The sequence below is a fragment of the Chiloscyllium plagiosum genome, chromosome 14 (genome assembly GCF_004010195.1).
Source record: "Chiloscyllium plagiosum isolate BGI_BamShark_2017 chromosome 14, ASM401019v2, whole genome shotgun sequence".
In the NCBI taxonomy this organism is placed as follows: Eukaryota; Metazoa; Chordata; class Chondrichthyes; order Orectolobiformes; family Hemiscylliidae; genus Chiloscyllium; species Chiloscyllium plagiosum.
Window position 1 is genome coordinate 20431815 of NC_057723.1, and position 27671 is coordinate 20459485.

General features: G+C 38.8%; 1 protein-coding gene and 1 long non-coding RNA gene across 6 annotated transcripts in view; one reads left to right on the forward strand and one right to left on the reverse strand.

Moving 5' to 3' along the window:
* Positions 1–798: 798 nt before the first annotated feature.
* rars1 (arginyl-tRNA synthetase 1) overlaps positions 799–27671 on the forward strand; it is a 57397-nt gene continuing 30524 nt past the window's right edge. For 2 of the 5 annotated variants that reach the window (XR_006313554.1, XM_043703298.1), the window contains exons 1-6: positions 800–899; positions 6209–6343; positions 6876–7064; positions 8537–8645; positions 16209–16309; positions 21777–21898. Coding sequence is in view for 4 of the 5 variants with exons in the window: in XM_043703298.1 (XP_043559233.1) it covers positions 855–899; positions 6209–6343; positions 6876–7064; positions 8537–8645; positions 16209–16309; positions 21777–21898 (701 nt within the window). In the remaining variant the exon portion in view is untranslated. Of the gene's footprint in view, positions 900–6208; positions 6344–6511; positions 6610–6875; positions 7065–8536; positions 8646–16208; positions 16310–21776; positions 21899–27671 lie in introns of those variants that run through there. The other 3 variants (XM_043703297.1, XM_043703299.1, XM_043703301.1) reach the window with 3 other exon arrangements.
* LOC122556535 lies at positions 3131–20059 on the reverse strand. The gene is made up of 4 exons (XR_006313556.1): positions 19913–20059; positions 17281–17284; positions 9341–9348; positions 3131–3141 (listed from the first exon to the last, which is right to left on the reverse strand). It is a non-coding gene; the product is annotated as an uncharacterized LOC122556535 (long non-coding RNA).

Genomic DNA, 27671 nt, shown 5'->3' on the forward strand with positions numbered 1-27671 from the left:
TCTTATCAGTCAAAGACTTCAATCTGTAACAGATGTTTCTCGAGTCGTTTCCCTATCCTGGAGTCTTATCAGTCAAGGACTCATCCTTCCCTGCCTGTGTTAATGGTTTCATCAATCAAGGGCCTGTTTGTTTTTACTCTGCTCACAAATTGTCAGCATTCTGCACAATTTAAACTATTCTACTTTTGAGTATATAAAATGTTCTAGAAAAGAAACAAAAGTTTTGTCTTTTATTATAGATCAGTCTGTGGTCCAGGCACATCTTAAAGTTTAAACCGAAATTACCTCTCACAGCAGGGAATGTCAAATGCCAATGTTTGTTTGTTTTACTTTATGTGCAAACAGTATACAGAACTGCTTTAGTATTTCTGTATGTATATACAGGGTTTTTTTCATGAATGAAATATATTATTGCATTGAAAATTGTGCTTTCCCTGCTCAGATGCTGCCAGAACCGTTGAGTTTCTCCAGCAATTTCTGTTTTTGATTCTGAATTCCAAAATCCGCCATTCTTTGTTTTAATTAGATGGAGGATACTATCGCATTGTTTCCAAATTTATATTATGTGTGCGTACGTCGCCTTCAGCTGATGATATCCCACGTTGTCATAGGAGATTGCAGGCGGCGGCATGAATCCTCCGGCCCAGAGGCGGCGCTGCGGCGGGATGAGTCCTCAGGGCCAGAGCGGAGCTGAGGTGGGATGAGTCGTCCGGGCTCGAGTCAGCGCTGCGGCAGGGCGAGTCCTCCGGGCCAGAGGCGGAGCTGCGGTGGGATGAGTCCTCCGGGCCAGAGGCGGCGCTGCTGCAGACGGATGTATTTAAGTCAAAACCGTTGTTGCCACGGAATAGAGAAACATGGCCGTCGCAGTGGGAGAGTATGAAGCTCGCATGGAACAGCAGGTTAGTCAGTCAGTCAGTGTGGTTGGCCGAGACGGGGATAGTAATCGGAGAATGAAGTTTTTGTTTCCTCGCTGTGCCACTGGAAATGCAGGATTTTGTTTTTTGCTGGGAGTTTCATTTCCTTTCCCCATTCTCTCACATCCTTTCCAGTCCCACACAGTGAATCAGTTTTCAGGGGTAAAACCTGTCTGTTCCCCCTTACACCCCCTCCCTCGGCAGATTTTGCTCTCAATCCAGTTTTTTTTTCCTGACATTTTGTCTAAGTTTGTTTCTGATTCACCTTTTTTTCTCAACTTTTGCCATCTTTCTACTTTCACTTTCATTTAAGTTTCACATTGAGCGTTCTCACTGCACTGCTCATTTGATCCATTTATTTCATTGTCCCGTGTACCTGAGTACAGTGAAAAGTTTCGTTTGTGAGCAGTACAGGCAGATCATAGTAAGCAAAGATGTACAAATCATAGGGTGAAAATAAGAAAGATTTGCCTACTGCCCTTTCAGAAAGACGGGCAAGTGACTTTCAGTTTCAGTTACAATTTGTCAAAGACCACAATGTCTATTGTCCTTGCCCTGTATTTATTAACTTCCACTTGCAGACGTTTTGCCCTGAAAACCTTGTTATTGAGCTTGAGGATTAGGAGCAAAAGTTTATTCTCCCGGCATTCCAATGGCATGCCACCCTGGCACATTGAGCCATTGTGAGCAATGCATTTTATTATGCTGGATGCTGACTATATTTGTTTAAAATGTTAGGCAACCTGGTGCAAAATGTAATTAAATCTAAATTGGAATAGTTTGTGAAAGGACATCTCCCCTAAAGACCACCATTAAAGTTGTGTAATCATTTGATTTCATAGATCCTCAGGGTTTTGACTGCAGGTAGATAAGGATGCTTAAATAATAGGAAAATAGAATTGATTTTTGTCTACAAGTAAAGGCAGACAAAAAATGAGCAAATGATAATGAATTTCCACTAGATGCTGATTAAAAGAAAGGTGGAAAAATGTATGTAGTTCTTCAAGTCATAGATGTACAGCACGGAAACAGACCAACTTGTTCATGCCGACCAGATATTCCAACCTATTCTAGTCCCATTTGCCAGCACTTGGCCCATATCCTTCTAAACCCTTCCTATTCATATACCCATCCAGATGCCTTTTAAATGTTGCAATTGTACCAGCCTCCTCTGGCAACTCATTCCATACTGCACCACCCTCTGTGTGAAAAAGTTGCCCCTTCGATCCCTTTTATATCTTTCCACACTCACCCTAAACCTTTGCTCTCTAGTTCTGGAGCCCCCATCCCAGTCAGTAGATATGCATGGAAATAATTAGACTGGAGTTGTGCACTAATATTTCAGCTCATGCTTCTCTTTGTCACAGCTGTGAAGTTTAGTGCAGCACTGTCCCTATTCGCCATCTTGTATTGAACAGGCACATTTGTCCATGGATCTGTTTTCATTTATAATATAATATAAAAGTAAAACAGCCACACTCTTCCCTCATTCCAACCATCTATTACTGTGACTCATTTGGACTATAGCTCAGATTCTGGCAGTTTACTTTGTTCATTATGTACTTGCATTTGCTTTCTATCTGTCAATCACAGTGGTAAACCTCTTCTGTACAGGGTTCAAAGTATGCAGGCAACTTCAACTTTCATAAATTGTACATGAAAAATCAAAGATGCGGAAAATAAACAAACTAAAACTCTGAAAGAAAGGTCATTCCTTCTGAATCCAGTAGCACGTGTTGTTTGAAACATTTTTGGCCGCCCCTAGAATTCTTGCCCTTGTGATGCGGTAACAAATTTTAGACTCATGTTAGGAAGATCAAATTTAGCTGAGTTTCTGCTCTGTGTTTTAATCCACATTCAGTGCAGCAGTATCCAGTGTTCAACTCTCTCAGAACCTTTTTACTCCCAAAACTTGGTGGCTGTACTGCATTGCTTTTCAGAACATAGAACTATACAGCACAGGAATGGGCAAAGGAACATGATGCCAAATTAAACTAATCCATTCTGCCCACCCACAGTTTATTTCCCTCCATTCCTTGCATTTCATGTGCTTATCTAAAAGTCCCTGAAACACCCCTATCATATCTCCCTCCATTACCATACCTGGCAGCGCATTCTACACTTGCTGTGTTTAAAAAAAAACTTGTCCCTCACATCTCCTTTGAAGTTTCCCCTTTTTACCTTTAATGCCTGCCTCCTAATTTAATGTTTCTACTCTCAAAAAACTCTTCTGACCGTCAACCCTATCTATCTATCTATCTCATAATTTTATGGGAGAAAGTGAGGACTGCAGATGCTGGAGAGTTGACATTTAGGGCATTTCGAAATGTCAACTCTTCTGCTTCTCAGATGCTGCCTGACCTGTGCTTTTTCCAACGCTATGATTTTTGGCTCATAATTTTATAGACTTCTATCAAGTCTCCCCTCACCCTCCACTGCTCCAGAGAAAACATTCCATGTTTTTCTAGCCTCTCCTGTACCCTCTAATCCAGACAGCATCCGAGTAAACCTCTTCTGCCCTCTCTCCAAATGCAACATGACATCCTAACTCTTGTATTCAATTTCCTGATTTTTATTTTTCAATTTTCCTGTATCTTTATGCATTGCCTCCTCCCTCCATCGGTCTAGTTTTTGCCAGATGGGTGTACTGATTTAGTTAGCCTTTAGCTGACATGTTTGTATGTTGTCACATTTCCTGTTTTTACTGATTTTCAAGACGATTCAATCTAACTATTTCCACCCATTAAGGTTAGATTAACCTATTCTTCAGTCAACAAGAACAATTTTTGATTTGCTCACTCTTTTGAAATGGACTTTGAAAGCAACAGGAGCAGTGAAAAACAATAATTGTTAGAAATTAATTTTAAATATCTTTCAAGTATACATATAAGTAGCGAATATATGGAGGCTATTCGACCTATTGAATCCACAATGATGCTCCAAAGAGCATCCCACCCAGACCCAGTGTGCTACCTAAACTCATGTTTACCATGGCCAATTCCTAGCCTACTCAACCTTGGACAAAATGAGCAGTTTAGCAACCCACCTTAGCTACGCATCTCTAAACTCTGGGCGGAAGCTAGAGCACCCAGAGGAAATCCACATGGGCGGGTGGAGAGCTCCACCCATCACCAAAGGCTGGAAATGAAGACTGGTTTCTGGTACTGTGAAGCAGCAATGCCAGTCACTGTATTGTAACTGTAACACTATGCAGAGTAGTGTATTGCCTATCCCATTGCTCACAATGTCAGGGCAAATAATGCTCCAGAACTACATTGATGTGCTTGTGATGGCAATGTAGTGTACCTAAAGCCCAGCACCTATTTATTTGGTTTTGATTGTGTGCTTGCCTAGAGTATATACTATTTATTCATTATTTTTCTAGGTATTTGATGTATTAATTTAGTTTGCTACACAGTAAATGCCATGGTGTGTTTTCAGGGCAGTTATGTTTAATGGGACAGACTGGTGGATTCATTTATTTAATTACAGATGCTCTCATGAAGCCTAGTGAAATGAATTAGATGTTTGTTTGTTAAATTCCTAATTGATTGCATCATCCAAGATGTAATTCGGGACATTTAGTGCGTTCACTTTTTAAATTGCTGCATGATCCTTTGTTTATAAGCATTTGGGTACACTTACTTTGCTCATTCAAGGTTTACTGTTGACACTTAAGCAATTATTAATTATAACCATAATTAAATTATAGTTTGGAAAAACTCATCAATGGTGACAAGCCAAAATGAGAAAAAGCATCAATTACTTTGCTGGACATATCAGTTCACATTGGCCTGTGTAGACCAATTCAAAGTCTTGAGTTAAAGTCTTTGGAGGTACACATGAAATTTCATTTTTGCTGAAAGACTTGGTCCTTTTAAAAGTTATTTTATCTTTTAAACACCGTGGCTTTGCTATATTTTTCTAGCATGAGTTGGAAATGGAGCAGAACCTCTACTAAAATGCAACCCTGTTAATTTGTTAGTGAGCTTTTGCAATGAAAATGGATTTGTTTTAAAATTACTGTTTGCTGCTTAACAACTCATGAAAAGAAACTAATCTTGTATCAAACAGAAAGTTTAACAATATGTTTCCTGTTAGAACAAGGTCTTGTGGGAAACATGCCAACGTCTCTGATCCTCAAAGGCTTTTAGTTTTTCTTGTGAAAGAAAACAAAAAAAAATAGAAATTACTGTTAATTATATTCCAAAGCAGGTTGTCACGTGGATGTTCCACTGCGAATTATTGTTTTGGATGGAATGTATTTCCATAATATTACAATTTGCCATTTTAGCAGAGAAAGACTTGCAGAAAAATTATGATACTCGGAGACATTTCTATCATGACCAAAAGTCTTGAACAAATAAATCAATGCAATCTACTAGTGTGCAAGCCTAATTTAACCCCCTAGTAGTAAATTAACAAAGAACCTATTTCCTCTTCGGAAGTCTGCAGTCCTGTTCACAAGTTAGTTGCGTTTTTCTAATGCAGAAGCATTAATTTACATTATTTCCTGTCAGTCCACCCATGCCTCTCATGCTGATGCTGCATTAACAGGGATTTTAATCTTTGCAACAGGCTTTTAATTCCCTCGCGGGACATTAGCATTGCTGGCTGGTTAGCATTTGCCTGTCCCTAGTTGCCCTTGAGAAGGTGGTGGTGAACTGTTTATTACAGCACTTTTATTAAATAGAAATGCACTAACCTTTCCATAACGACGACTGAATTTAGTAAACAGTATTATTTAAGTTGTAAATGGTCAATCAGCAAAATTTGAGCCTTTTTGTTAATTTTTAGAAAAAGATTTATAACTAGTTTTCAGATCAAGTTTGTTTGAGCAGTGAATAGTTTTAATAACTATGTAATTTTAGTTAAAGTTGTGACCACACTGGAAAAGTAATTCATTGGGTTTGAAGTGTGTAAGTATTTAAGTGTGGTGCATGATGTAATTGTATAGTTTTCTCTAAGTGTATTATCTTTTGAAAGTTAGAATAATAATTGTTATAAAATAATTACTGAATTGATCAATAAAACCTACCTGATGGGGACATCTTAGGATGTCTGAGGAAGAAGAACTGAAGTGGATTTTCAACTTGCTGCCCAGGTAAGAAAGTCTATGCTTTGGATCATCCCCACTATGAAACTAGCTTTGCAGTGTCCATTGTAGAAAAGATTAATGTGTTCCTTGAACAGAGGACCCTTTTTAACACCTGGGCACAAGCTGGAAATCTAATCCCACTATTTATGTACCATCATCATGTCTCAATTTATTTTCTATTAACTTGTTTGTCTAGGAGAAAGAAATCAAGTCCCTTATTGCTGAAGTTGAGAGTTTAAAAAACCCTGTGATACTAGATTATTCCTTGGGACTGGGCGAGATGTTAGAGGAAAACACCAAACTCAACTACCGTTTAAACGTTCTCAAGCGGGTGAGCAGTGTTTTAATATGAAGTCTTCTGACTGATTTGGAAAGCAGGCTAGTTGAATCAGCGGAAAAGATTTGGCAAGGAAGAAAGGAAAAAATTAAAAGATGTTACATCCTGGAGAATATCTGAGAGAATTGTTATTGGTAGAACATTGCAGTTCAATACAGGTGAACAGTCAGCGTGTTACTGAGCTCAAGAAAAGCAAGAGTTTTCAATTCGCCTGTTGTCCTTCATTCCATATTAGAATATAACATTCGTCATTGATTATGGTGAGTGCTGCTTTTCAGCCTTTTTATTTGCATCTGTTGCATGTTGTTAATATTTCTGTATATCGAGAGTTCAAGCACAAACAGTAAAGTTCGGCCCTCCCCTGAAAGTACTGACTGTTAATTGAAGATCCACCTAATTGTGCAAAAATGATTCCTGTTGAACTAACCTTATCAACACCAGTTAAATACTTACACCTTCTAGTCATATAATTGACAGAAACATTCTTCTGTCTCAAACAAGTGAGTTTTTTTTTACTTTATTTCAGAGTCTTCAAGAAGAGGAGGGCAAAATAGGATCAAGTATGATCAATACTAATCAGCGTCTACAGAACATTTTCAGTGTTGCCATCAAACTTGCCTATCCACATTTTGAAAACCCGCCATTAGCAGTCACACCAAGCCAGCATGCCAAATTTGGAGATTACCAATGCAACAGTGCCATGGCAATGTCTCAGGTATGGAAAATTGTGAATGAGAGAACAAAATAACTTGGAGAGGATGGGACTAAAGTATATTTGAAGTTAAGTTTGATTTTGAGAAATGCTTTATGAATAATTAAGAAAATTGTGCACTTGAAGGGAGTCAGATGAAATAGCAGTTTCTGTACTGCAGCTGAGAACGCCTTCACTCACTCAACCATATAGTGCAGATTAGCAGTATTGCAAGAACACGTCTTGAAGAATGCTGTGTAGCAAAAGGTTTGTTTCTCAATGCCAGAAACAAATTGGATCAATATATTGCTTTGAAACATTACTGAAGAGTTGTTCAAAGTGAAACCTCAGGCATGTACTAAATCTATGCATTGCCATTATCTAACGTTACATTCATAACAGATTCCAGTTTATTTTTTTTTAAAAAGGCAGTTTCACCTCAGTCGTTTGCAAGGAAAGCTATAGGGAATGATGTTGAATTTTTAAATTGATAAGTGGACTATTGAGGAAACTCCAAAGGTACCCCAGAGCAGATTTTAAAAAGTATGTCTTTGCTTTATCACAAACCATGGTAATGGAAGCTTTTTGACCTTTAAATGATTTGCTTTGATCCATTGGAGGACTGAAAATGCTTTTTTTTTGTTCATGTAAAGTCTGATTACTATTTACCCATAATTACTAAAGGGGCTTACTAATTTGTATTTCCCAGGTATTCTTTCTTTTTTAAAGGCTGTATCTGGCAATGCAATCTACAACAATTTTTCTGCATTTAACACCCCTAGGCAGTTACTAACTGTGTGCTGTAGACTACCTGCAATCTAAGAAATTTAACATAGTATTAATTTTCATCCAAAATTATTTTAAGTCCACAATATGTGAAAAAGAAATTACTCTTAACAATTATTTTGTAACCTAAGATATTGGCATATTATATAATGCTTCAATTGTGATAGGAAATAAATCAACATTACCTGAAATCGTATTATAACATGAGATTTTATTAGCAAACTAAATACTTTGTGCTACCTTCTAAATATTTTGGAGTGAAAAATTTTAAAATGGAATTTAAATTTTATCTGAAAGGAATAATTTTCACAATTTGGTTTAAAGCTGGACATGTAGCTCATTACCTTTTTCTCACGTTCATTCCACACCCAATTATGCAAAACTGTAAGGTAGTACAGCAAGGAAACTTTAAAACAACAAAACACAGGTCAAACAACCAAGTGCATTAAACAGTTCAGCATAAAGTCATGTCCTCCATACATTTGAGCAAAGCTTGGTGAAGCTGAAGTTTGCAAGCAGAAGCATTTGAGCATTATAATTATATTTTCTGCCCAATCTTACTTTCTGTTAGAATAAGTATAAAGGAATAGTGCAAGTGTGTTTTTAAATGAACAAATGGAGATCAGAAGCAAATTCATGTGTTAAAGTTCATTACAATGTTCTATAGAACAAGGATGTATACCATTTCTTGTTTGTGCACTGTTTTACAGCAATTGAAAGCCAAAGGGGAGAAAATTAATCCTGTGGAGATTGCCAAGCAAATTATCAATAACATTCCTAAAAATGATGTCATTGAAAAAGTCGAGATTGCTGGACCTGGTAAGTGCTTTTTGATTGGATTTGTCTCTTTCAGCTCATCTCCTCCAATCGCTACCATGTGAGAATTTTTGTTTACTAATTGGATAAATTAGAGTGAAAAAGCCCTTCACTGTAGTTTAATCTCATCATTCAGAACCCAACCTAAGTCCTTGTTTACTTTTATAACAACTAACTGGAAAGTGAAACAAAATGCCAGAGTAATGTTCTAATTGAATGAATTAAAAGCATCTCGAGCAGGGCAGCTCCTGTTGTCACCACTGGTGTGTCAGTCTGGAATAGAACATAGAACATAGAACAATACAGCACAGAACAGGCCCTTCGGCCCACGATGTGCCGAACTTCTAACCTAGATTAAGTACCCAGCCATGTACCTATCCAAATGCCACTTAAAGGTCGCCAATGATTCCGACTCTACCACTCCCATGGGCAGCGCATTCCATGCCCCCACCACTCTGTGTTCAAATATGGTTTGATGTGGAAGCTATAGCATTTTATTTCCGAGCTAAGAGTGCAGCAAAAAAAAGCTGATTTGTTGCTGCTTTAATGTATCTTGGGTCATGTAGCATACCCAGCTAACAGTATTTTGTAAAAGAGCTCCGGTTAGTCATTAAAGTTGCCTAAGGTGGGCTCACGTCAACATCAAAAATGTTAAATAGTGGAGAAAGTCACAATGCACTACATGTGCTGCTTTTCACATTTGCTGCTAATCTTGTTTCCAGTAATTGTTCAATCAATCCCTCAAACTTTGAACATTGCCTTTCCCAATGCTTCAAGCAGTGCCACTTCTGGCACCTCCACTGCTATTAATGCATGTGATTACCCAGCAGGTCTCAAGTGACGGTTACTGTCAGAAGTCTGCACAGCATTATCTGATAACACTCTTATGCTGGTTATTTTTGGAGAGTCTTCCAGTTGTGTTTTACTGTTGGGGAAATCTAAATTGCAAGTTGGTGGAGCATTTGAGTTTGAGAGTTGCTAGAGTCTTCAAACTCTTCTGGAAGTGGCTATTACAAGTTGGATTTTACCTAACATTTTTGCCTAATGTTCTTGGGGTTACCTTTTTATGCAGATGGACAGACATTTGGACAGTAACAACTATGTGCTATGTATATATTAAAGTAACCGCAGTTAGTCTGAGTTCTGGATAAAATGATTGGTGGTATGAGACTCTTCCTACCAAAGTTTTCAGTGTTTACTGAGATGCAGGATATATTGTATTAAGTGTACATTAACTCATGAGATTTATTTCCAGGTTGAGATAGAGAAGCCAAATTAAAATGTGATTCTTAATTTGCAGAATAATTCAAAACCTTGAAGTTAAAATCCCTCCAGAAGTGATCAGTTCCTTTTCTTTAATAAGTGCATAATAATGTGATATTCTTACGAGTGAAACAGCCTTCCATAAGAATTTCGAATGCAATGATTACAGGTCTATTGATGTAGATTTCCTGCTTATCAATAAAGTTCACATATTTAACTACTCTGAAACAAAAAAAACTCCAATACTGTTTAAAAATTGATAAATCTCCTGGTTCGGTTGGGCTACATCCTAGAGTTCTGAGGGAGGTGGCTGAAGGAAAAGCAGAGACATTGGTTGTGATCTTTCAAAAATCACTGGAGTCGGGGGAAGTCCCAGATGATTGGCAAATCGCTGTTGTAACCCCTTTGTCTTGATCCTTTCTTGAACAAAAGATGGAAAATTATAGGCCATTAGCCTAACCTTGGTTATAGGTAAAATTCTAGAATTCATTAAGGATGAGATTTTAACTTATTGAAAGTGCAGGGTCTGATTAGAACAGCGGCACAGTGGTTAGCACTGCTGCCTCGCAGTTCGAGAGACCTGGGTTCAATTCCCACCTCAGGCAACTGTCTGTGTGGAGTTTGCACATTCTCCCCGTTTCTGCGTGGGTTTCCTCCCACAGTCCAAAAATGTGCAGGTTAGGTGAATTGGCCATACTATATTGCCTGTACTGTTAGGTGAAGGGGTAAATGTAGTGGAATGGGTCTGGATGGGTTGCTGTTCGGAGGGTCGTGTGGACTTGTTGGGCTGAAGGGCTTGTTTCCACACTAAGTAATCTAATCTAAAGTCAGCATGGACTTACTAACAAACCTTACTAACAAACTAACGTGCCTGACAAACCTGTTAGAATTCTTTGAAGACGTAACAAGTAGGTTAGACCAGGGAAACCCAATGGATGTTATCGACCTAGACGTCCAAAAGGCCTTTGATAAGGTGCCTCACGGGAGGCTGCTGAGTAAGGTGATGGCCATGGTGTTCGAGGTGAGTTACTTGCATGGGTTGAGGATTGGCCTTAGTTGGGATAAAAGATATTTCTTTTTTGGAATGGCAGCTAGTGAAAAGTGGTGTCCCGCAGGGTTTAGCATTGGGGCCACAGCTGGTCACTTTATATATTAATGATCTGGATGAAGGAACTGAGGGCATTCTGAAGTTCGCTGATGATATGAAGTTAAGCAGACAGGCAAGTAGTTCTGAGGAGGTGGGCAGGCTGCAGGAAGATTTACAGGTTAGGAGAGTGGTTCAGGAAATGGCCGATGAAATTCAATGCGAGCAAATGCAAGGTCTTGCACTTTGGGGGAAAAAAAAATACAGACATGGACTATTTTCTAAATGGTGAGTAAATTCATAAAGTCAAAGTACAAAGGGATCTGGGAATGCTAGTCCATGATTCTCGAAAGGTTGACTTGCAGGTTGAGTCCATGGTTAAGAAAGCAAATGTAATGTTATCATTTATCTCGAGGGTTGGAATATAAAAGCAGCAATGTGCTACTGAGACTTTATAAAGCTCTAGTTAGGCCCCATGTAGAATACTGTGTCCAATTTTGGGCCCCACACCTCACGAAAGACATACTGGCACTGGAGCGTGTCCAGCAGAGAATCACACCCATGATCCCTGGAATGGTAGGCCTAACATACGATGAATAGCTGAGGATTCTGGGATTGTATTCATTAGAGTTTAGAAGGTTGAGGGGCGATCGAATAGAAACTTACATGATATGCATGGCTTAGAAAGGGTGGACGCTGGGAAGTTGTTTCCATTAGGTGGGGATACTAGGACCCGTGGGCACAGTCTTAGAATTAGAGAGTGTCAATTTAGAATGGAAATGAGGAGACATTTCTTTGGCCAAAGAGTGGTGGGCCTGTGGAATTCATTGCAGTGGAGGCCAGGGCGTTGAATGTCTTCAAGACAGAGATTGATAAATTCTTGATCTCGCAAGGAATTAAAGGCTACAGGGAAAGTGCAGGTAAGTGGAGTTGAAATGTCCATCAGCCATGATCAAATGGTGGAGTAGACTCGATGGGCTGAATGGCCTTACTTCCACTTCTATGTCTTATCGTCTAATCTAGAACTCCTCAAGCCATACCTTTGTCAATCATTTGTGTTTATGAAGAAACAAGATTTATTGTATAGCTTATTAATAAGCAGGTATTCACACAATCCCTACACTGTGGAAGGATGCTATTTAGCCCATTGAGTCCACACTGACCCTTTTGAAGAGCAACCCACCTCCCTCTGCTATCTCTGTAACTCTGGTTTGCCATGGCTAATCCACCTAGTTTGCACATCCCTGGATGCTATGGGCAATTTAGCATTGCCAATCCACCTAACCAGTACATCTTTGGATTGTGGGAGGAAACTGGAGCATCTAGAGGAAATCCAACACTGACGTGGAGAGATTGTGCAAACTCCACACAGACAGTGGAATCGAACCCAGGTCCCTGGCCCTGTAAGACAGCAGTGCTAGCCACTGAGATTTGATTTGTACTCATAATAACAGATTGACCTTGTATAATTTGCAAGATAACAACTCAGCGTAGAGCTTAATTTAAAAACTAGTAAGTTGATTATGATTCTGTATCTGCAGTTATTTACAACTTATCTGCATCTCTTTACCCTGTATACACTCCTGAAACTCCCTCATGGTAAAACCATGCCAGCAAAGGATTATCCATATGATGTAGGAGTAAGAGTAGACCCTCGCTCCATCAAGTCTGTTTACTGATTGATAAGATGGCTGACCTGATTACTCCATGTTCTCGCTTGTGATTGACCACCTTTCAGCCCTTATCATTATCAAGAATCTATCTACCTTTGGCTTAAAAACATTTCAAGACTGTGCTTCTGGTGCTCTTGAAGAAGAGTATTCCAAAGACTCATGACCCTTTTGAGAGAAAAGGCTACAATCTGTGGCATCCCCTTATTTTTAAACAAGAACCCCTAGATCTAGATTCTCTGAAAGAGGGAGCATGTTCTTCGTGTCATCCAGTCAAGACCACAGGATCTTAGATGTTTCTAAGTTGACCTCTATTCTTGTAAACACCAGTTGACACAAGCCCAGCCTATCCAGCTTTTCCTCATAAGACAAGATTCTCATTCACAATATTAGTCTGATAATCCTTTGAACTGCTTTCAATGCATTTACATCCATCCTTAAATAAGGAGACTAATGCTTTACACAGTAGGCAGACAGTGACATTGTGGTAATGTTACCAATACCCACAACTCCAAGTTAATGTTCTGGGGACAAGGATTCATAGAATTTTAGAGATGTACAACAACATGGAAGCAGACTCTTTGGTCCAACTCACCCATGCTATTCTGAATCACATCATGACAAGTGCTGGAATTTGAATTTGATTAAAAATCTGGAATAAAAAGACAGCCAATGACTACCATGTGACTATTGTCAGTTTTGTGAAAGTGAGGGCTGCAGCTGCTGGAGATTAGAGTGGAGCTAGAAAAGCACAGCCAGTCAGGCAGCATCTGAGCGGCAGGAAAACAAATCTACGTTTCGGGCAAATGTCTCTCTCTTGCGCTCTCGCTCTCCGTCATTTAGTGATAGGTAGCCTTACCAGCATCTGCAGACCTCACTTTCTCCTCGTAGCCTTACCTGACCAAGCTGCCATATAACAGTTGACTCTGGACTGCCCTCTCGGCAATCTTGAATAAGCAATAAATGCTGGTGTGGCCACCAATGCCAACATGGTGAATGAATTTTTTAAAAAGTCATCCAGATGTAGTCTCAACAGTGCTGCATATCACTGATGCATAACCTCCCTATTTTTGTATTTGATTTCCTGTCTTTTTTTTCTTTAAAGAAAACTTTTCCAAGTAATTTCTTCTACACCATGATGGTTATATTCTTGTGTGACCCTGTGCTATATAAAAATCACGCAATAAAGATAACGCTTAGCCAACACATGTTTTAAAAGTTCACACTTTGAAAACAGTGTCCCCTGTTCGTCAATTGCATTACAGCCAATTCGTGTTGATGAATCGTGCCTTACAGCAGAGCAACCTGTACTTACATGCATCACAAAGGTGCCTGTATGAGGAAACCAAGATCCCTCTGCATGTCAGGAGTTCCATTTAGATAATTTGCTAGATCTTTGTCCGCTCATTCAATCTATCTGTATCCCTTTGTAGGATCTTTATGTCCTCTTCACAACTTGCTATCTTCAGCACATTAACAACTATGCACTTTGTCCTGTGGGACACTACTTGTGACATCCTACCAAAAAGTAACTTATCCATTTATCCTTACTCTTTCCTGAGAGAATTCATCTATATCCATGCAAAGTATTAACCTTTACCTTGATTCTTTTTATTTTCCCCACTAATCTTCAATGTGGCACCTTATCACATTCCTTCTGAAAATTTTATGTACACTGCATTAAGTACACTTCTCTACCCAATAGTACAGATTGCCTTGATCTGCTAAAATTTACCTACCCTCTCATTAGGTCCATGCCAGATGTCACCTCTCTGGCCCTATACTTATCCTTGGAACATCTGAATAACAAGGACACTGATGTCAGAATCCTATTTCGTTGACTTTAGTTACACTTTCAACACCATAATTCCAACAAATCCATCTCCAAACTCAAAGGTTGAGGACTCTGTTCTTCTCTCTGTAACTGGATCCTTGATTTCCTGTACAGCAGACATGAATTAGTAAGGATAGGTGAGAATACCTCCTGCATAATCATCACCACAGGTGCCCCAAACAGCTATGTAGTCAGTCCCTTACCATACTGCTTATAAGGAGAAAGTGAGGGCTGCAGATGCTGGAGATCAGAGCTGACAATGTGTTGCTGGAAAAGCGCAGCAGGTCAGGCAGCATCCAAGGAACAGGAGAATCGACATTTCGGGCATAAGCCCTTCTTCAGGAGCCCTTCTTTCCTGAAGAAGGGCTTATGCCCGAAACGTCGATTCTCCTGTTCCTTGGATGCTGCCTGACCTGCTGCGCTTTTCCAGCAACACATTTTCATACTGCTTATAAACTCACTACAAATCAATTTTAACTCTACTGTAGTTTCATCAGCAAATTTTTAAGTAGTAGATTGGATCTCTCAACGATGACACAGAACACAGGAAGGAGATAGACAGTTTATTGGCATGATATAAAGAACAATCCTTCCCTCAATGTCAGCAAAATGAAGGAGCTGGTCATCCACTTCAAGACGTGGAGTGGAAGATACACCCTCTCGATCAATGCTGATGAAGTGAAGTTTCACGGAGCAAATATCACCAGCAATCTATCCTAGTCCATCCACATCGATGCTAAAGTCAAGAAAGTGCACCATCACCTCTCTTGCCTCAGAAGTCAAAATAAATTCCACATGTTCACAACAAATCAACTGTTTTTATAGAATGCACCACAGAAAGCATCCTGTCTGGATGCATCACAGCTTCATAGGCAACTGATTTGCCAAGACCACAAGAAATTACACATCTGTGAATATCACCTAATCTATCACAAAAAACAATCTTCCTTCCATTGACTCCATCCATACTTCCCACTGTCTCAGGAAAGTAGCCAACATAATTAAAGACTCCTCCCACCCTGGTCATACTTGCTTCCAACATCTTCCATTGGGCAGAAGGTAGAAAAGTTTAAAAACATACCAACAGATTTAAGAACGGCTGATCTCCTGCTGTCATCAGACTTACGAACAGACCTCTCAAATATTACATTTGATCTTTCTGTTGCCCTGATGTGCTTGTGTGGTTCGCATGTCATTTAATACTTTTCGCTGTATCTCAGTACCCTAGACAATAATAAATCACAACAAATCCAGCGTGTTACTACTGCAAAGATCTTTAACAAATTGGTTAAATGTTATCTCCCATTAACAAAAATGAATCTGCCTGCTTATGTTGAATGTCTCTTAGGTTTTTCAGAAGTCTTTAATAATAGCTTATAACATTTTCCCTATGATAGCTGTTAAATGGCTGTAGTTTCCTGCTTTCTATCTCCCTTTTTGAACAAGAGTTGCATTCATTATTTCCCAATCTAATGTAACCTGGACTTGACAGCTTGCAACTCCTACAATAAGTAACATATAACAAATTAGCTAAAATGAGCATTAAAAAGCTGTTAAACAATGTGCAGCCTGGAAATCCCCTCAGTGATGTTTTAACATTTACAAAGAATGCCTGAGAAATCCTCAACTAAGATGCCTTTAAAACTATTTACCATGTTTTTGAGTTTATTTTGAAAGTGGATGCTCTTACATTAATTTTAACTTCTCATGTATAGGTTTTGTCAATGTTCACCTCAACAAAGAATTTATCTCCAAGCTGCTGACTGACCTCCTTGTAAATGGAGTTCGACCTCCCCCAGTAGGACCAAAGAAGAAGGTTTGCAATTTACAACTAGGAAAGAGCAGAATATCTCTCTTTCATTTTAATATTTTTTTTGTGAGCCATTCTTAAGGCAGCCATTATTTAAAATGTTTCTGTGGTGTGTGACCAGTTTTTAAAAAAAGATTATGGTGTCTTTGAATGTCCTTGTGTGTCTGTGAAGCTCTGTATTTCCTATGCAGCAAAACCCTGCTATGTGCAAGTTGGTGACTGTATTTCATACTTTCTATCAGTGACCTTTTTTCTTTTTAAAATGGTGGATATTTCAACAAACATTTTAGTAGAAAAGAAAAGCTTGCTTTTATATCCTCCGCTTCACAGCCTCAGGACCTTGCAAAAGACTTTGCAGCTACTGAAGTACTTTAGAAGTATAGTCAGTGTTATAAAGCAATAAATGATATGACCAATTTACATGCACCATATTCCCTGAAACAACAATGTAACAATCATTCAAACTGTTCTAGTAACATTTATTGAATGATAAATATTGGCCAGTTTTTGTTGTTTGTGTAGTGACCTGTGATTATTTATGCTCAAGTGGGAGGACAAACAGGGTTATGATTTAATTTTACAGCCAAATAACTCTCCACCTAAGGTGCAACATTCCCCCACTACTTCCCTGAAACATTGACCAACACTTTGCACTCAAGGCTCTGGAATAGAACTAAAACCATTTGTTTAAAAAAATAAGTTCTGTTATTGAGCTAAGGTTGAGATATTTTCATTATTTTAGAATAACTTGAGTGACAATCCATTCTTATTATACTGACTGCTGGAAATTTTATTCATTTGGGAGTGTTGTGTTCGGTGAAACTTAGCTTGAATTTTCTAGAAATCATCAAAAAGTATCTTTTTTTTAAACTAATATTTGCCTAAATATTTCAAAGATGGATCTTTACGAGCTTCTCTTAATCAACATATTACATACTTGAAATCATAAAACTGCTGCTTAAAGGCAACATGGGAACAGATCTTTTATATCATGTCAGTCGCCAAGATGGGGAGTGATATAGTGTTTTAGTTTGCAGTCAGTTATTTTCTGATTTTTAAGATTTTCTAATTATACTCGATGCTCTGACCAATGAAGGCAAGCATACCAAATGCCGCCTTCACGATCCTGTCTACCTGCAACTCCACTTTCAAGGAACTGTGATCCTGTGTTCTAGGGTCTCTTTTTCAGCAGCACTTCTCAGGGTCTTACCATTAAGCATATAAGTCCTACCCTGATTTGCCTTTCCAAAATGCAGCACCTCCCATTTATCAAAATTAAACTCCATCTGCCTCTTCTCAGTCCAGTGGCCCATCTGATCAAGATCTCATTGAACTCTGAGGAAACCTTATTTGTGGTCCACTATGTCCCCAAATTTGACGTCCTCAGCAAACTTACTAACTATGCCTCCTATGTTCACATCCAAATCATTTATATAAATGACAAGAAGCAGTGGACCCAGCACCGATCCTTGTGGCACACTACTGGTTACAGGCCTCCAGTATGAAAAATAGCCCTTCACCACTACCCTCTGTCTTCTACCTTCAAGCCAATTCTCTATCCACATGACTAGTTTTCCCTTTATTCCATTTGAACGAACCTTGCTAACCAGTTTATTGTGAAGGACTTGTTGAACACTTCTTTTTGAGTGGAGATATAAATTCCAATTCCAGCCTGAACACTAGACCCAGACAGAAATCCTAATTTTGTTCACTGTGTTGTATATTTGCTGCAGCTTGAGTTCAGGATTCTGCTCAGTCTTTTAGGTATTGGAAAAGTCCAGGGTCTTGTCCAGAACAAATTATGGTAGGGATTTTTGCTCGATTCTGCAGTGATAATCCCAAATTCTGGTATGACACAAGACATTGTGATAGTACATCAAAGAGAATTCCATGCAAAATGGTTGTTCCAGAATCTCAAAATTGTTATAGAACAGAAGGACACCATTCAGTCCATTGTGTCAGCACTGGCTTTCCAAATGAGCCATAGTATTTCACTTATTCTCCTTCTTCCTTTTCAAGTAACAACCAATTCTCTTTTGAATACCTCGACTCAATGTGCTTCCATCACACACTTGGACAGTGCATTTCCGAGACAGTGTGTTAAACATGGGCAGGGAAGGAGTCCAAGATTAGAAACTTGGGGGAAGGGAAAGATAAGACTCTGGTATTGGGTTTTGTTACCATTGTCCTGTTTGTCAGGTGCCTAGTGAGGATCAGAAGAAAATAAGACTGCTATCTTTCTTTGTTCTCATTGAATTATTTTTAATTTGAAGGAATAACGGATTGTATTTGTCACAAGAAGCTTCAGCTCAGTGATTGATAGATTGCTAACAGAGACTGCCAACTGTGCATTAGACAGTGGACAGTGTGTATGGGACGGTGACTGGCTAAGTGCCACCTCGACTCTAAGTAATAAGGATTGGAGCAAAGTTTTTTAAAAACGACTAAATTTCACCAATTACAGATTTGGGGATGATAACGCACAAAATCTTTGAAAAGGGAGGTCATTCCTTGTAAAATAGCCTGAACCAGTTGTTTATTAGCATGGATATAGTGATGCTTTAGTGCAGGCTTTAACTTGTAGCGCTGGCTTAAGAAAAGGAAACAGCCTTCAGTTTGTCAGTTTTATTTTTATGAAGCATGCTGTTCAAGGGAAAACTGTCCTTCTATTTACTATGATTCAGGGGTATCTTGGATGGCTTGCGTTGCTTGGGTATTGGATATCAGGTGTGATAATGTTCCCCATAATTTTTCCTCTGTCCTCCACGGGTGTGTTTGCTAAGCAGCTGAAGAAATGAAAAGTGCAGGTTTACAGATAGCGGACAGAGGAGCAGGACCATCTGAGCTCCTCTTGCAGAACGTCCACATGGGCATGATTGATGAATTATTCTAGTATGGTAATATATTGACTTCACACGTAAGTTCTTAGTTTATTTCTTATTCATTTGTTTGTGTTGCCACCACAATATACCAAACTGAAAATATTGCAACAAACTGGCAAAGTCTATTAAGAACATGTGATCTTCCCTAGCTGTGTGGCTTCTGGAAGTGGAAGTCATGCAGCGGCACGATGATAGACTTGTGAGCTGACACCGTAATGTGAGCTGACACCGTGATCAACAGTCAGAGACAATCTGTGAGGGATCACAGACAGACTGTAAAAATGGTCAGAGACACCGAACTGTTGAATGCTGTTGAATAGTAATATTATCTATCTGAAACTCTGCAATAGACAATTGATTGCAATCTGTATTGGAGACCACACGTATTGTGCTTTTCATCAGAATTAGGAATAGAACATTCAACTCTTTCAGGCCAGTCTGCCTGTCAATGAGCTCACGACTGACTTTCTGCTTCACTTTTTTTGTTGCACTGTTATTAATATGTAGAAATCTATAAATCTCAGACTGACAGCTTTGACAGCCCTCGAGAACAAAATTCCAAATGTTATCCTTTCATGAGACATGGACAAGACAATGCCAGTTTCTTCAATAAACGTGAAATTATTTATTTATTTTTAAACTAAACTTGTTACACTGTTGTAGACGTGGTAAATGCTCAGTTTATGATAGAAATATGTAAATATTTATCCCCTTAAATAGCATTCACTCACATTGCAGCACAAAACATTTCACTCAAAAAAAAAGTCTTGGACCCCACACAGTTTTCAATTTTAAAACTTATTTTATTTTGATTAAGTGAGTGAGTGATCAGTACTCTATAATCCAGAGTATCAATCAAGATATCCCTGGATGAACTAATGATTGAGATCTGATTTTTAGCAAAAAGACAGCATGTTTTATAGCTCTTATGTGCGTAACAATTTTGTATGTTTCAGTTCCACACAATGTAATGTTTCTATCTCTAATTGTTCTCATAATTAAAATGAGATGATTGATATATTTTAATCTTATTCACATCGAAACAAAGCTATTGATTTAAATATTTCTACATCTGGTGCCATTCTCTTACGTCAAAGCAGATAAAGCTAAACATTTATCAGTCTGTTATTCATTGGAGGTGTGTGAGAAAGTACAGCTACAAGATTATGCCAGGAGTCTTATGTTCTCATGGTCACGGTGACTGCCATTTTAAACTTGAAACAAATTATTATTGCAAGATGGAGACTTAAAGTGGAGGCTTTTAATCATTGATTCCCCAATACTTTATCAATGGTTAGTACTTGCAGGAAAGAAAGGATGAAGGTTGGCAGATGGCTGTCAATCTAGTGTGCCGAGATAGATCACTCAACATTTGTAGTCGTCTCTGACATCTTGGTTGCTGCAGCTTGCTCAGGAATACAGTATTGAGAAGTCTTCCAGACATACTTTACAAGGACGGTCTGATTTCACACTAGTTCGCAACAAGGCTGTATCAGAAACAGGAGAGAACTAAGCAGCCTTTCCTCATTCAGCTTCATTCCCAATTGAAAGCCAAATAATCTCCAAGCAAAATATTTCAAACATAATAGCTATAAAACCCAGGCAGATAGTTTCTTAAAAAGCGAGTCCCAGCAATTCACTCTAATCATGTGATTTCCCACAAGTATCTTTTTGAAATAATATTCCAATATGTCCTTCCATTGACCCATTTTAAAATAAAAAAAAATCCAGGTTATCACCACAGACCTCAATCAATTTTTTCCACAATCATTTAAAACTCAAGTCCTCCAAAAAAGTTAATTTGAAACCTCTTAACACACAGCCACCAAAACAATATAAAATCAAGAGAGTTAAATATAGAATGGACCCTAAAGTGAGCAGGCTAAACAGAATGGCCTCACTAGTATGAGTGAGTGTATTGGTAAAAAACAGAGAATTTCCTGACCAGGAATGAAAGTGTGTACATACGATGGCATCCCACACAGTCAGAAATTGCAAGGGCAGACTTAAGTTCACTGATGTCACCAGCATGCCGGATGATAGATTTTAAAGCTGAGTCCTTTCAATATTTTCGTTAAAGTTTCCACTCCATTTTTCTTTGTCACATGTGTTGTATGCTCAATATTGCTGTCACCTATCTGTTAATGAGATGTACAAAAGCATCCTGATGATGATACTTTATAATAGTGTTGTTGTGCTACTTGAGGAGAAAGTGAGGTCTGCAGATGCTGGAGATCAGAGCTGAAAATGTGTTGCTGGAAAAGTGCAGCAGATCAGGCAGCATCCAGGGAACAGGAGAATCGATGTTTCGGGCATAAGCCCTTCTTCAGGAAGGGCTTCCTGAAGAAGGGCTTATGCCCGAAACGTCGATTCTCCTGTTCCCTGGATGCTGCCTGATCTGCTGCACTTTTCCAGCAACACATTTTCAGCTCTTGTGCTACTGCCTATTTTTGCATTCATCTACTTGATTTGTATTACATAAATTCCCTAATGGAGGTTTGAGACTCGCTGAGGTCCCCTCATTAAGAGCAAGCCTCAAAGCTTGCTATTAATACAGCATAAAAACCCATTTGAATATAATTTCGTTCTAGGTGGTGGTTGATTTCTCCTCTCCGAATATTGCCAAAGAGATGCACGTGGGTCATCTGCGATCGACCATCATTGGAGACAGCATGTGCCGCTTGTTTGAGTTTGTGGGTTATGACGTTTTGAGGTCAGTGAAAGTGACTAATTACATGGATGTTTGATTCCCACTTCACTTGCAGGCAAGTTAGTAACAAAGGGTCAGTTAGACTCTAAACGTCAACTCTTTTCTCTCCTTACAGATGCTGCCAGATCTGAGATTTTCTAGCATTTTCTCTTTTTTGGTTTCAGATTCCGCAGTAATTTACCATCCAGTTGCATGTAAAAGTTTGAATATTGATATTAAAACAAATGCTATTGATACTGGGGATCTTAAATAAAAGTGGGAAATGCTTAGCAGATGTGATAGCAACAGTTGAGAGAAAAACAACTAAACATTTCAGATCTGATCTTTTGACACAATCGAGGAAAGTTTAAAGATGTTGATTTGAACAAGTAATTGGACAGAAATGTAGAGGGAAAGAAGAACAGATAAGAAGGAATGTTCCCTGCTTCAAAAACCAAAAGAAGTGGTAATAGTAAAGAAACAGTGAGTTGTGATAAATTGTTAATTGTTATTGAGGATGTTAGTGGTGTTGCCCAAGAAAAGTATCAATGTTAGGACTGCTTTATTGATACGTGAGTTGGATATTGGAATTCATGGTGAAATTTCAAAATTTACTTGTGATAATAACTTGGCGGTTGTACTTAGGAGATCCTGAAAAGGAGTGTGGTAATATTAATTTTGGAGATCCATTGGGTAAATGATTCCATGTACTTACAAATGACTGTTTTATAGTGTTTTCTATTGTGTTCCAACTTACGAGCATATTCGAGAATGGAACCTGTTCATAACCTGGAGACTGCCTATAGAGAAGGTTACTGTAATTGATTGCAAAAGAACAAAAGCTAACAGAGTGGGCAGATCCATGATACAGATTTGCTCTATCAGTATAGAGAAGTGTGAGGTAGTGCATATTGGTAGAATGAATAGGGACAGGCAATATGACAAAGTTTAAAAGTAAAGAGGTATTGCAAATTTATGTAAACAGATCTTTGAAAGTGATAAAGCAAGTTGAGGAAGTTACAAGCAAAATATATGAAGCTTAGGCTTCGTAAATAAACATATTGAGTATAAAAGCAGCAGTTATGCTAACTTCCATGAAGTTCTGCTTAGGCCATATTCGAATATTGCATCCGGTTATGATTACGTATTAGGGGTCTTTGAGAGGGTGTAAACGATACTTAGGGGATCGATTCCTGGACTAATTCTAAGATTAGGTTTGAGAAGCTGAGGTTGTTTGTTTTCCTTGGATCCAAGGAGATTTGACACACTTATTCAAGAAAAATTTATTTAAGGTAGATTTGAGAAAAGCCTTTTGCGTTAGCTGATCATACAAGGACTAGGAGAAGTACATTTAAGGTTTGGCAGGAGATGTAACTTTGAGATGTACAAGGTATTGAGACGCACAGATAGAGTGGTTAGACAGAGACTTTTTCCCATGAAAATATCTATCATGAGGGGGCATAATTTTAAGGTAATTGGAGGGAGGTTCAGGGGAGATGTCAGAGGTTGGTTCTTTACACAGTGGTGGATGTGTGGAATGCCCTGCCAGCAGTGGTGGTGGAGTCAGATACATTAGGGATATTTAAGCGATTCTTGCATCGGCACATAGACGTTAATACAATGAAAGGCATGTACGTTAGTCTGATCTTAAGAGTAGGATTAAAAGACTGAACATTGAGGGCTGAAAGGCTTGTACTGTGCTGTACTGTTGTATGTTCTATATAGGGGGCTTGATGAGGAAGAATTTTATTTTACAGTGAGTTGTATGACCTGGAACGTGCTGCCGACGAAGCTGGTGAAAGTGGAGACAGTCAATAATTTTTTTAAATATTCTTTTGAGGGAAACAAACTTGCAGTAACACAGGGAGCGTGAATGGGAATGGAACAGATCCTGTTGGTGTAAAAGTACTGGCAAGGCCTCAGTGAGCCAAATTACCTCCCTTGACATGATAGTCTTGTGCACAGTGTTGATTATTATTAAACTTAAGATTATTAAACTTAAGATTTGTGCACTACCTAGTTGCACAAATGAATTGTAAGTTACAGCATATGAATTGAAGTTATTTGGGTATGAAATATGCAAGTTAGCTGTGTAATTTCTAAATTCAGAGTAGAATCAAGTATGACTTACTAACTTACCTTTCTTAAACTATCAGTCCTGAGCGTGTATCCTTTCATACAAGCTTAAATAGAGTACATGTGTGTATAAGCCCATCGTTTGCTTATGTTACTGTAATGCTGACTTATTTGCCTCATATGAAGGATTATTTCTTGTTTTTCAATTTCAATTTTCAATACTGAAGTAGCTGGTTGCCTGGAAATGACGAAAAACCAATTCGAATTGGGCCAATCAGTTTGAATTATACCCTGATAAAATACCAAATTCCAATCAAGTTTGAATTGAGTATATTGATAATCTTAAAAGCCAATGACACAATCCGATGCGGTGGCATTTATGACCGGGGAAAAATTGACCAGTTGGGAGGAGTACTGCCAACCCCCAGTGGGTAAAAGATTGCCTGAAAAATAGCTCTTTTAAAAGTAACTTTTTCGATTAGTAACCTATGAAGCAGAATCCCTAAGGAAAAGAAAAGACGCATAGAAGAACTGAAAGCTGCTTGGCTTTGAGATAAAAAGTGTTATTTTGTAAATCTTAATTGGGAGTTTTATCAGACTAGTATTATAGAAGGGAAGGTAAAAGATAGGTTAGAGTAAGGACTTGTACATGGTTGTCAGTTAATTATTCTCTGTTATATTTAAAGTTGTTAATGTTTACTTTAACTAGTTCTTGGTCACTTGAACTTTTACACATTGCTGCATGGGATAAATCTTTTCTGTGTTGCTGATTTTAAATTAAGCAGGAGGGTTTACCCCATGTTGAAACATAGTTAAGATGTCAATTCCATCCTGTCAGCCCATAATCCTGAATCCCTTGTCTATGAAACCAATTATTTAACAGAGCCATAAAGGACTTCACTGTTATAGCCTCCACTGCTTTGTGAAGAAGAAAATTCTCAATGTGTTCCTTTTTTTCCCCTGGTGTGTGGACTCCTAAGGTTTGTGTATGTCATTGACTTCCAAAACTGGAAGTAACTGTGCCAGCATGCCAATCAGCGTAAAACCTTGGAGGAACTACAGACTGGCTAAATGGCGCAGAGCTGAGAGTGAACGTTAGTAACTGTCTGAAACAAAATGTTTTTATTTCTGCCTTAAGAGTCAATTTCTGTTTATTTTAAACTGCGTTCTCCAGTTCTAGTTTGATTTGATTTGTTGTTGTCACATGTACCTGAGTACAGTGAAGAGTTTTGTGAGCAGTGTAGACAGATTATAACATAAGAGGACGTTCAAATCATGTTTTGACAGAGTTACGGCTACATGGGAGGTGCACAAAAGCAAGATCAACATTAGATTTCAAATTAGTGCGGTCCATTCAGCAGTCTGATAACAGCAGGGAAGAAGTTGTTCTTGAACCTGTTGGTACATGTGGTCAAGCTTCTGTATCCTCTGTCTGATGGAAGAGGTTAAAGAGAATATTGCCAGTGTGGGAGGAGTCTTTGATGTTGGCAGCCTTCCTGCCACAATGAGGAGTTAGATGGATCTTTCCAGAATCCACCATGGTCAAGGTCCCCTTTAGTTTTCATATATTCCGTAATCTCACCTCTTCTAAACTTCAGTAGGCATAGATCCAATTTAACCTTCACAAGTTAAGCCCTTCAACCCACAAGTGAGTTGAGTGAATCTTATCTGAACTGATTCTAACAGAAGTAAAATCCTTTTTAAATAAGATCATCAGAACTGTACACCATACTCTAGATCTGCTTTAACTGTGGCCCAGTCTAGCAGCAGAAGATCTCTCTGATTTTTATATTCCATTTTCCCTTGCATTAAATACAAATAGATTAGAGTGGTGCTGGAAAAGCACAGCAGGTCAGGCAGCATCCGAGGAGCAGGAAAATCGACGTTTCGAGCAAAAGCCCTTCATCAGGAATTAAATACAAATATTCCATTTGACTTTCTAATCGCTGCATACTGACGTTTTTGTGATTCATGTACCAAGTCATCCAGATCTGTCTGTACCACAGAGTTCTGCAGTCTCTTTAATTGTTTATCATTCTTCTGTTTCCTGTCCAAGTAGATGAGTTCACATTTTCCCATATTAAACTTCCACCTGCCAATTTTGTTTTCCTTTTTGCCCCAACTTATCCTTCCATCAACAATGGGACAATCACATCTCTGCTCTTGATCACACTAAGCATCAAAATGCACAAACATAATAATTCTGCTACCTTTGGTCCATGTCGTATAACAGATACTGGCATGGAAAGAACAGCTACTGTTGGTCACCTCATGAAAATGCTAGTTGCTGAAGCCAGTCTTCTCAGGGTCTTGTAAGTGAGTGATTTAAAACTATCTTGAAAGAAAGCACAACAGTTTTCTTCATTTACACCATTACCACACTTCCTTGGAAGGCTAAGAAAATTCAAAATGTCCATAATGACTCTTACCAGTTTTATAGATGCACCACAGAAAGCATCCTGTCCAGTTGCAACACAGCTTGGTATCGCAACTCCTCTGCCCAAGACGGCAAGAAATTAGAGTCATGAGCATAGCCCAGTCCATCACGAAAACCAGCCTTCCTTTGTTGACTCTGTCTGTACTTCCTGCTGTCTTGGGAAAGCAGCCAACGTCATTAGAGACCCCTCCAAACAGCATTATACTGTCTTTCACCCCTTTCCATTGGGCAGAAAACACGTACCAACATATTTCAGAATAGCTTCTTCCCTTATGAACGGACCTCACATAGAGTTGATTTTCCTCTGCAGCTGTAACACTATATTCTGCATTCTGTTCTATTACCTTGATGTACTTAAGGTATGATTTGTCAGGATAGCATGCCATGCACTACTTTTCACTGTATCTTGGTACATGTGACAATATAAATCAAATCAAATCTCCCATGTATTGCAAATGTGGAAAATTTGATAAAGAAGCAAGTCAACAAAAAGTAACACAGAATGCATCAGAGACAGAGGTTGTGATCTAAATGTATTCAAGTGTACATTGAGAACCGAGGGTGTGTCAAAGTGAAAGAAGTAGTTCTGTGTCTTAAGCTTACATTGAGCTTCATTGAAAGTCACAGCAGGTCCTGGACCAGAGGTCAAAAGGGAAACAAGATAGAAAATTAAAATAACAAATGACAGGGAGCTTGGGGTCATGCATAGCCTGTGCAGAGGTATGCTTCAATTGATAACCCATTCTATGTTTAATCTTACCACAGTAGAGAAGGCCACATTGTAAACAGTGAATGCAATATAGTACGTTGAAAGAATTGAGAGTAAACTGCTGCTTGGAAGGAGTATTTTATAGCCTTGGAAAGTGAGATTAGAGAAGCTGAAAGGGCCAGTGTTGCATATGCACAAGAAGGTGCCACAGGAACGGGAGGTAATATTAGGGGTGACAGCAATAGACCAGTGTGTCACAGAGGGAATGGTGAAAAAGGAGGGCAGTAGAAGGTATAAAAGCAAATTACTGTGGATGCTGGAATCTGAAACCTCAAGAGAACGTGCTGGAAGATCTCAGCAGGTCTGGCAGCATCTGTAAGGAGAGAAAAGAGCTGACGTTTAGAGTCTAACTGACGCTTTGTCAAAGGGTCAGTTAGACTTGAAACGTCAGCTCTTTTCCCTCCTTACAGATAATGCCGGGCAGTAGAATGTGTTTGCTAGTGGTACCTCGCTGGACCTGGTAAAAATGGCAGAGGAAGATCCATTGATTACAGAGGCTGGTGGAGAGAGCTCGT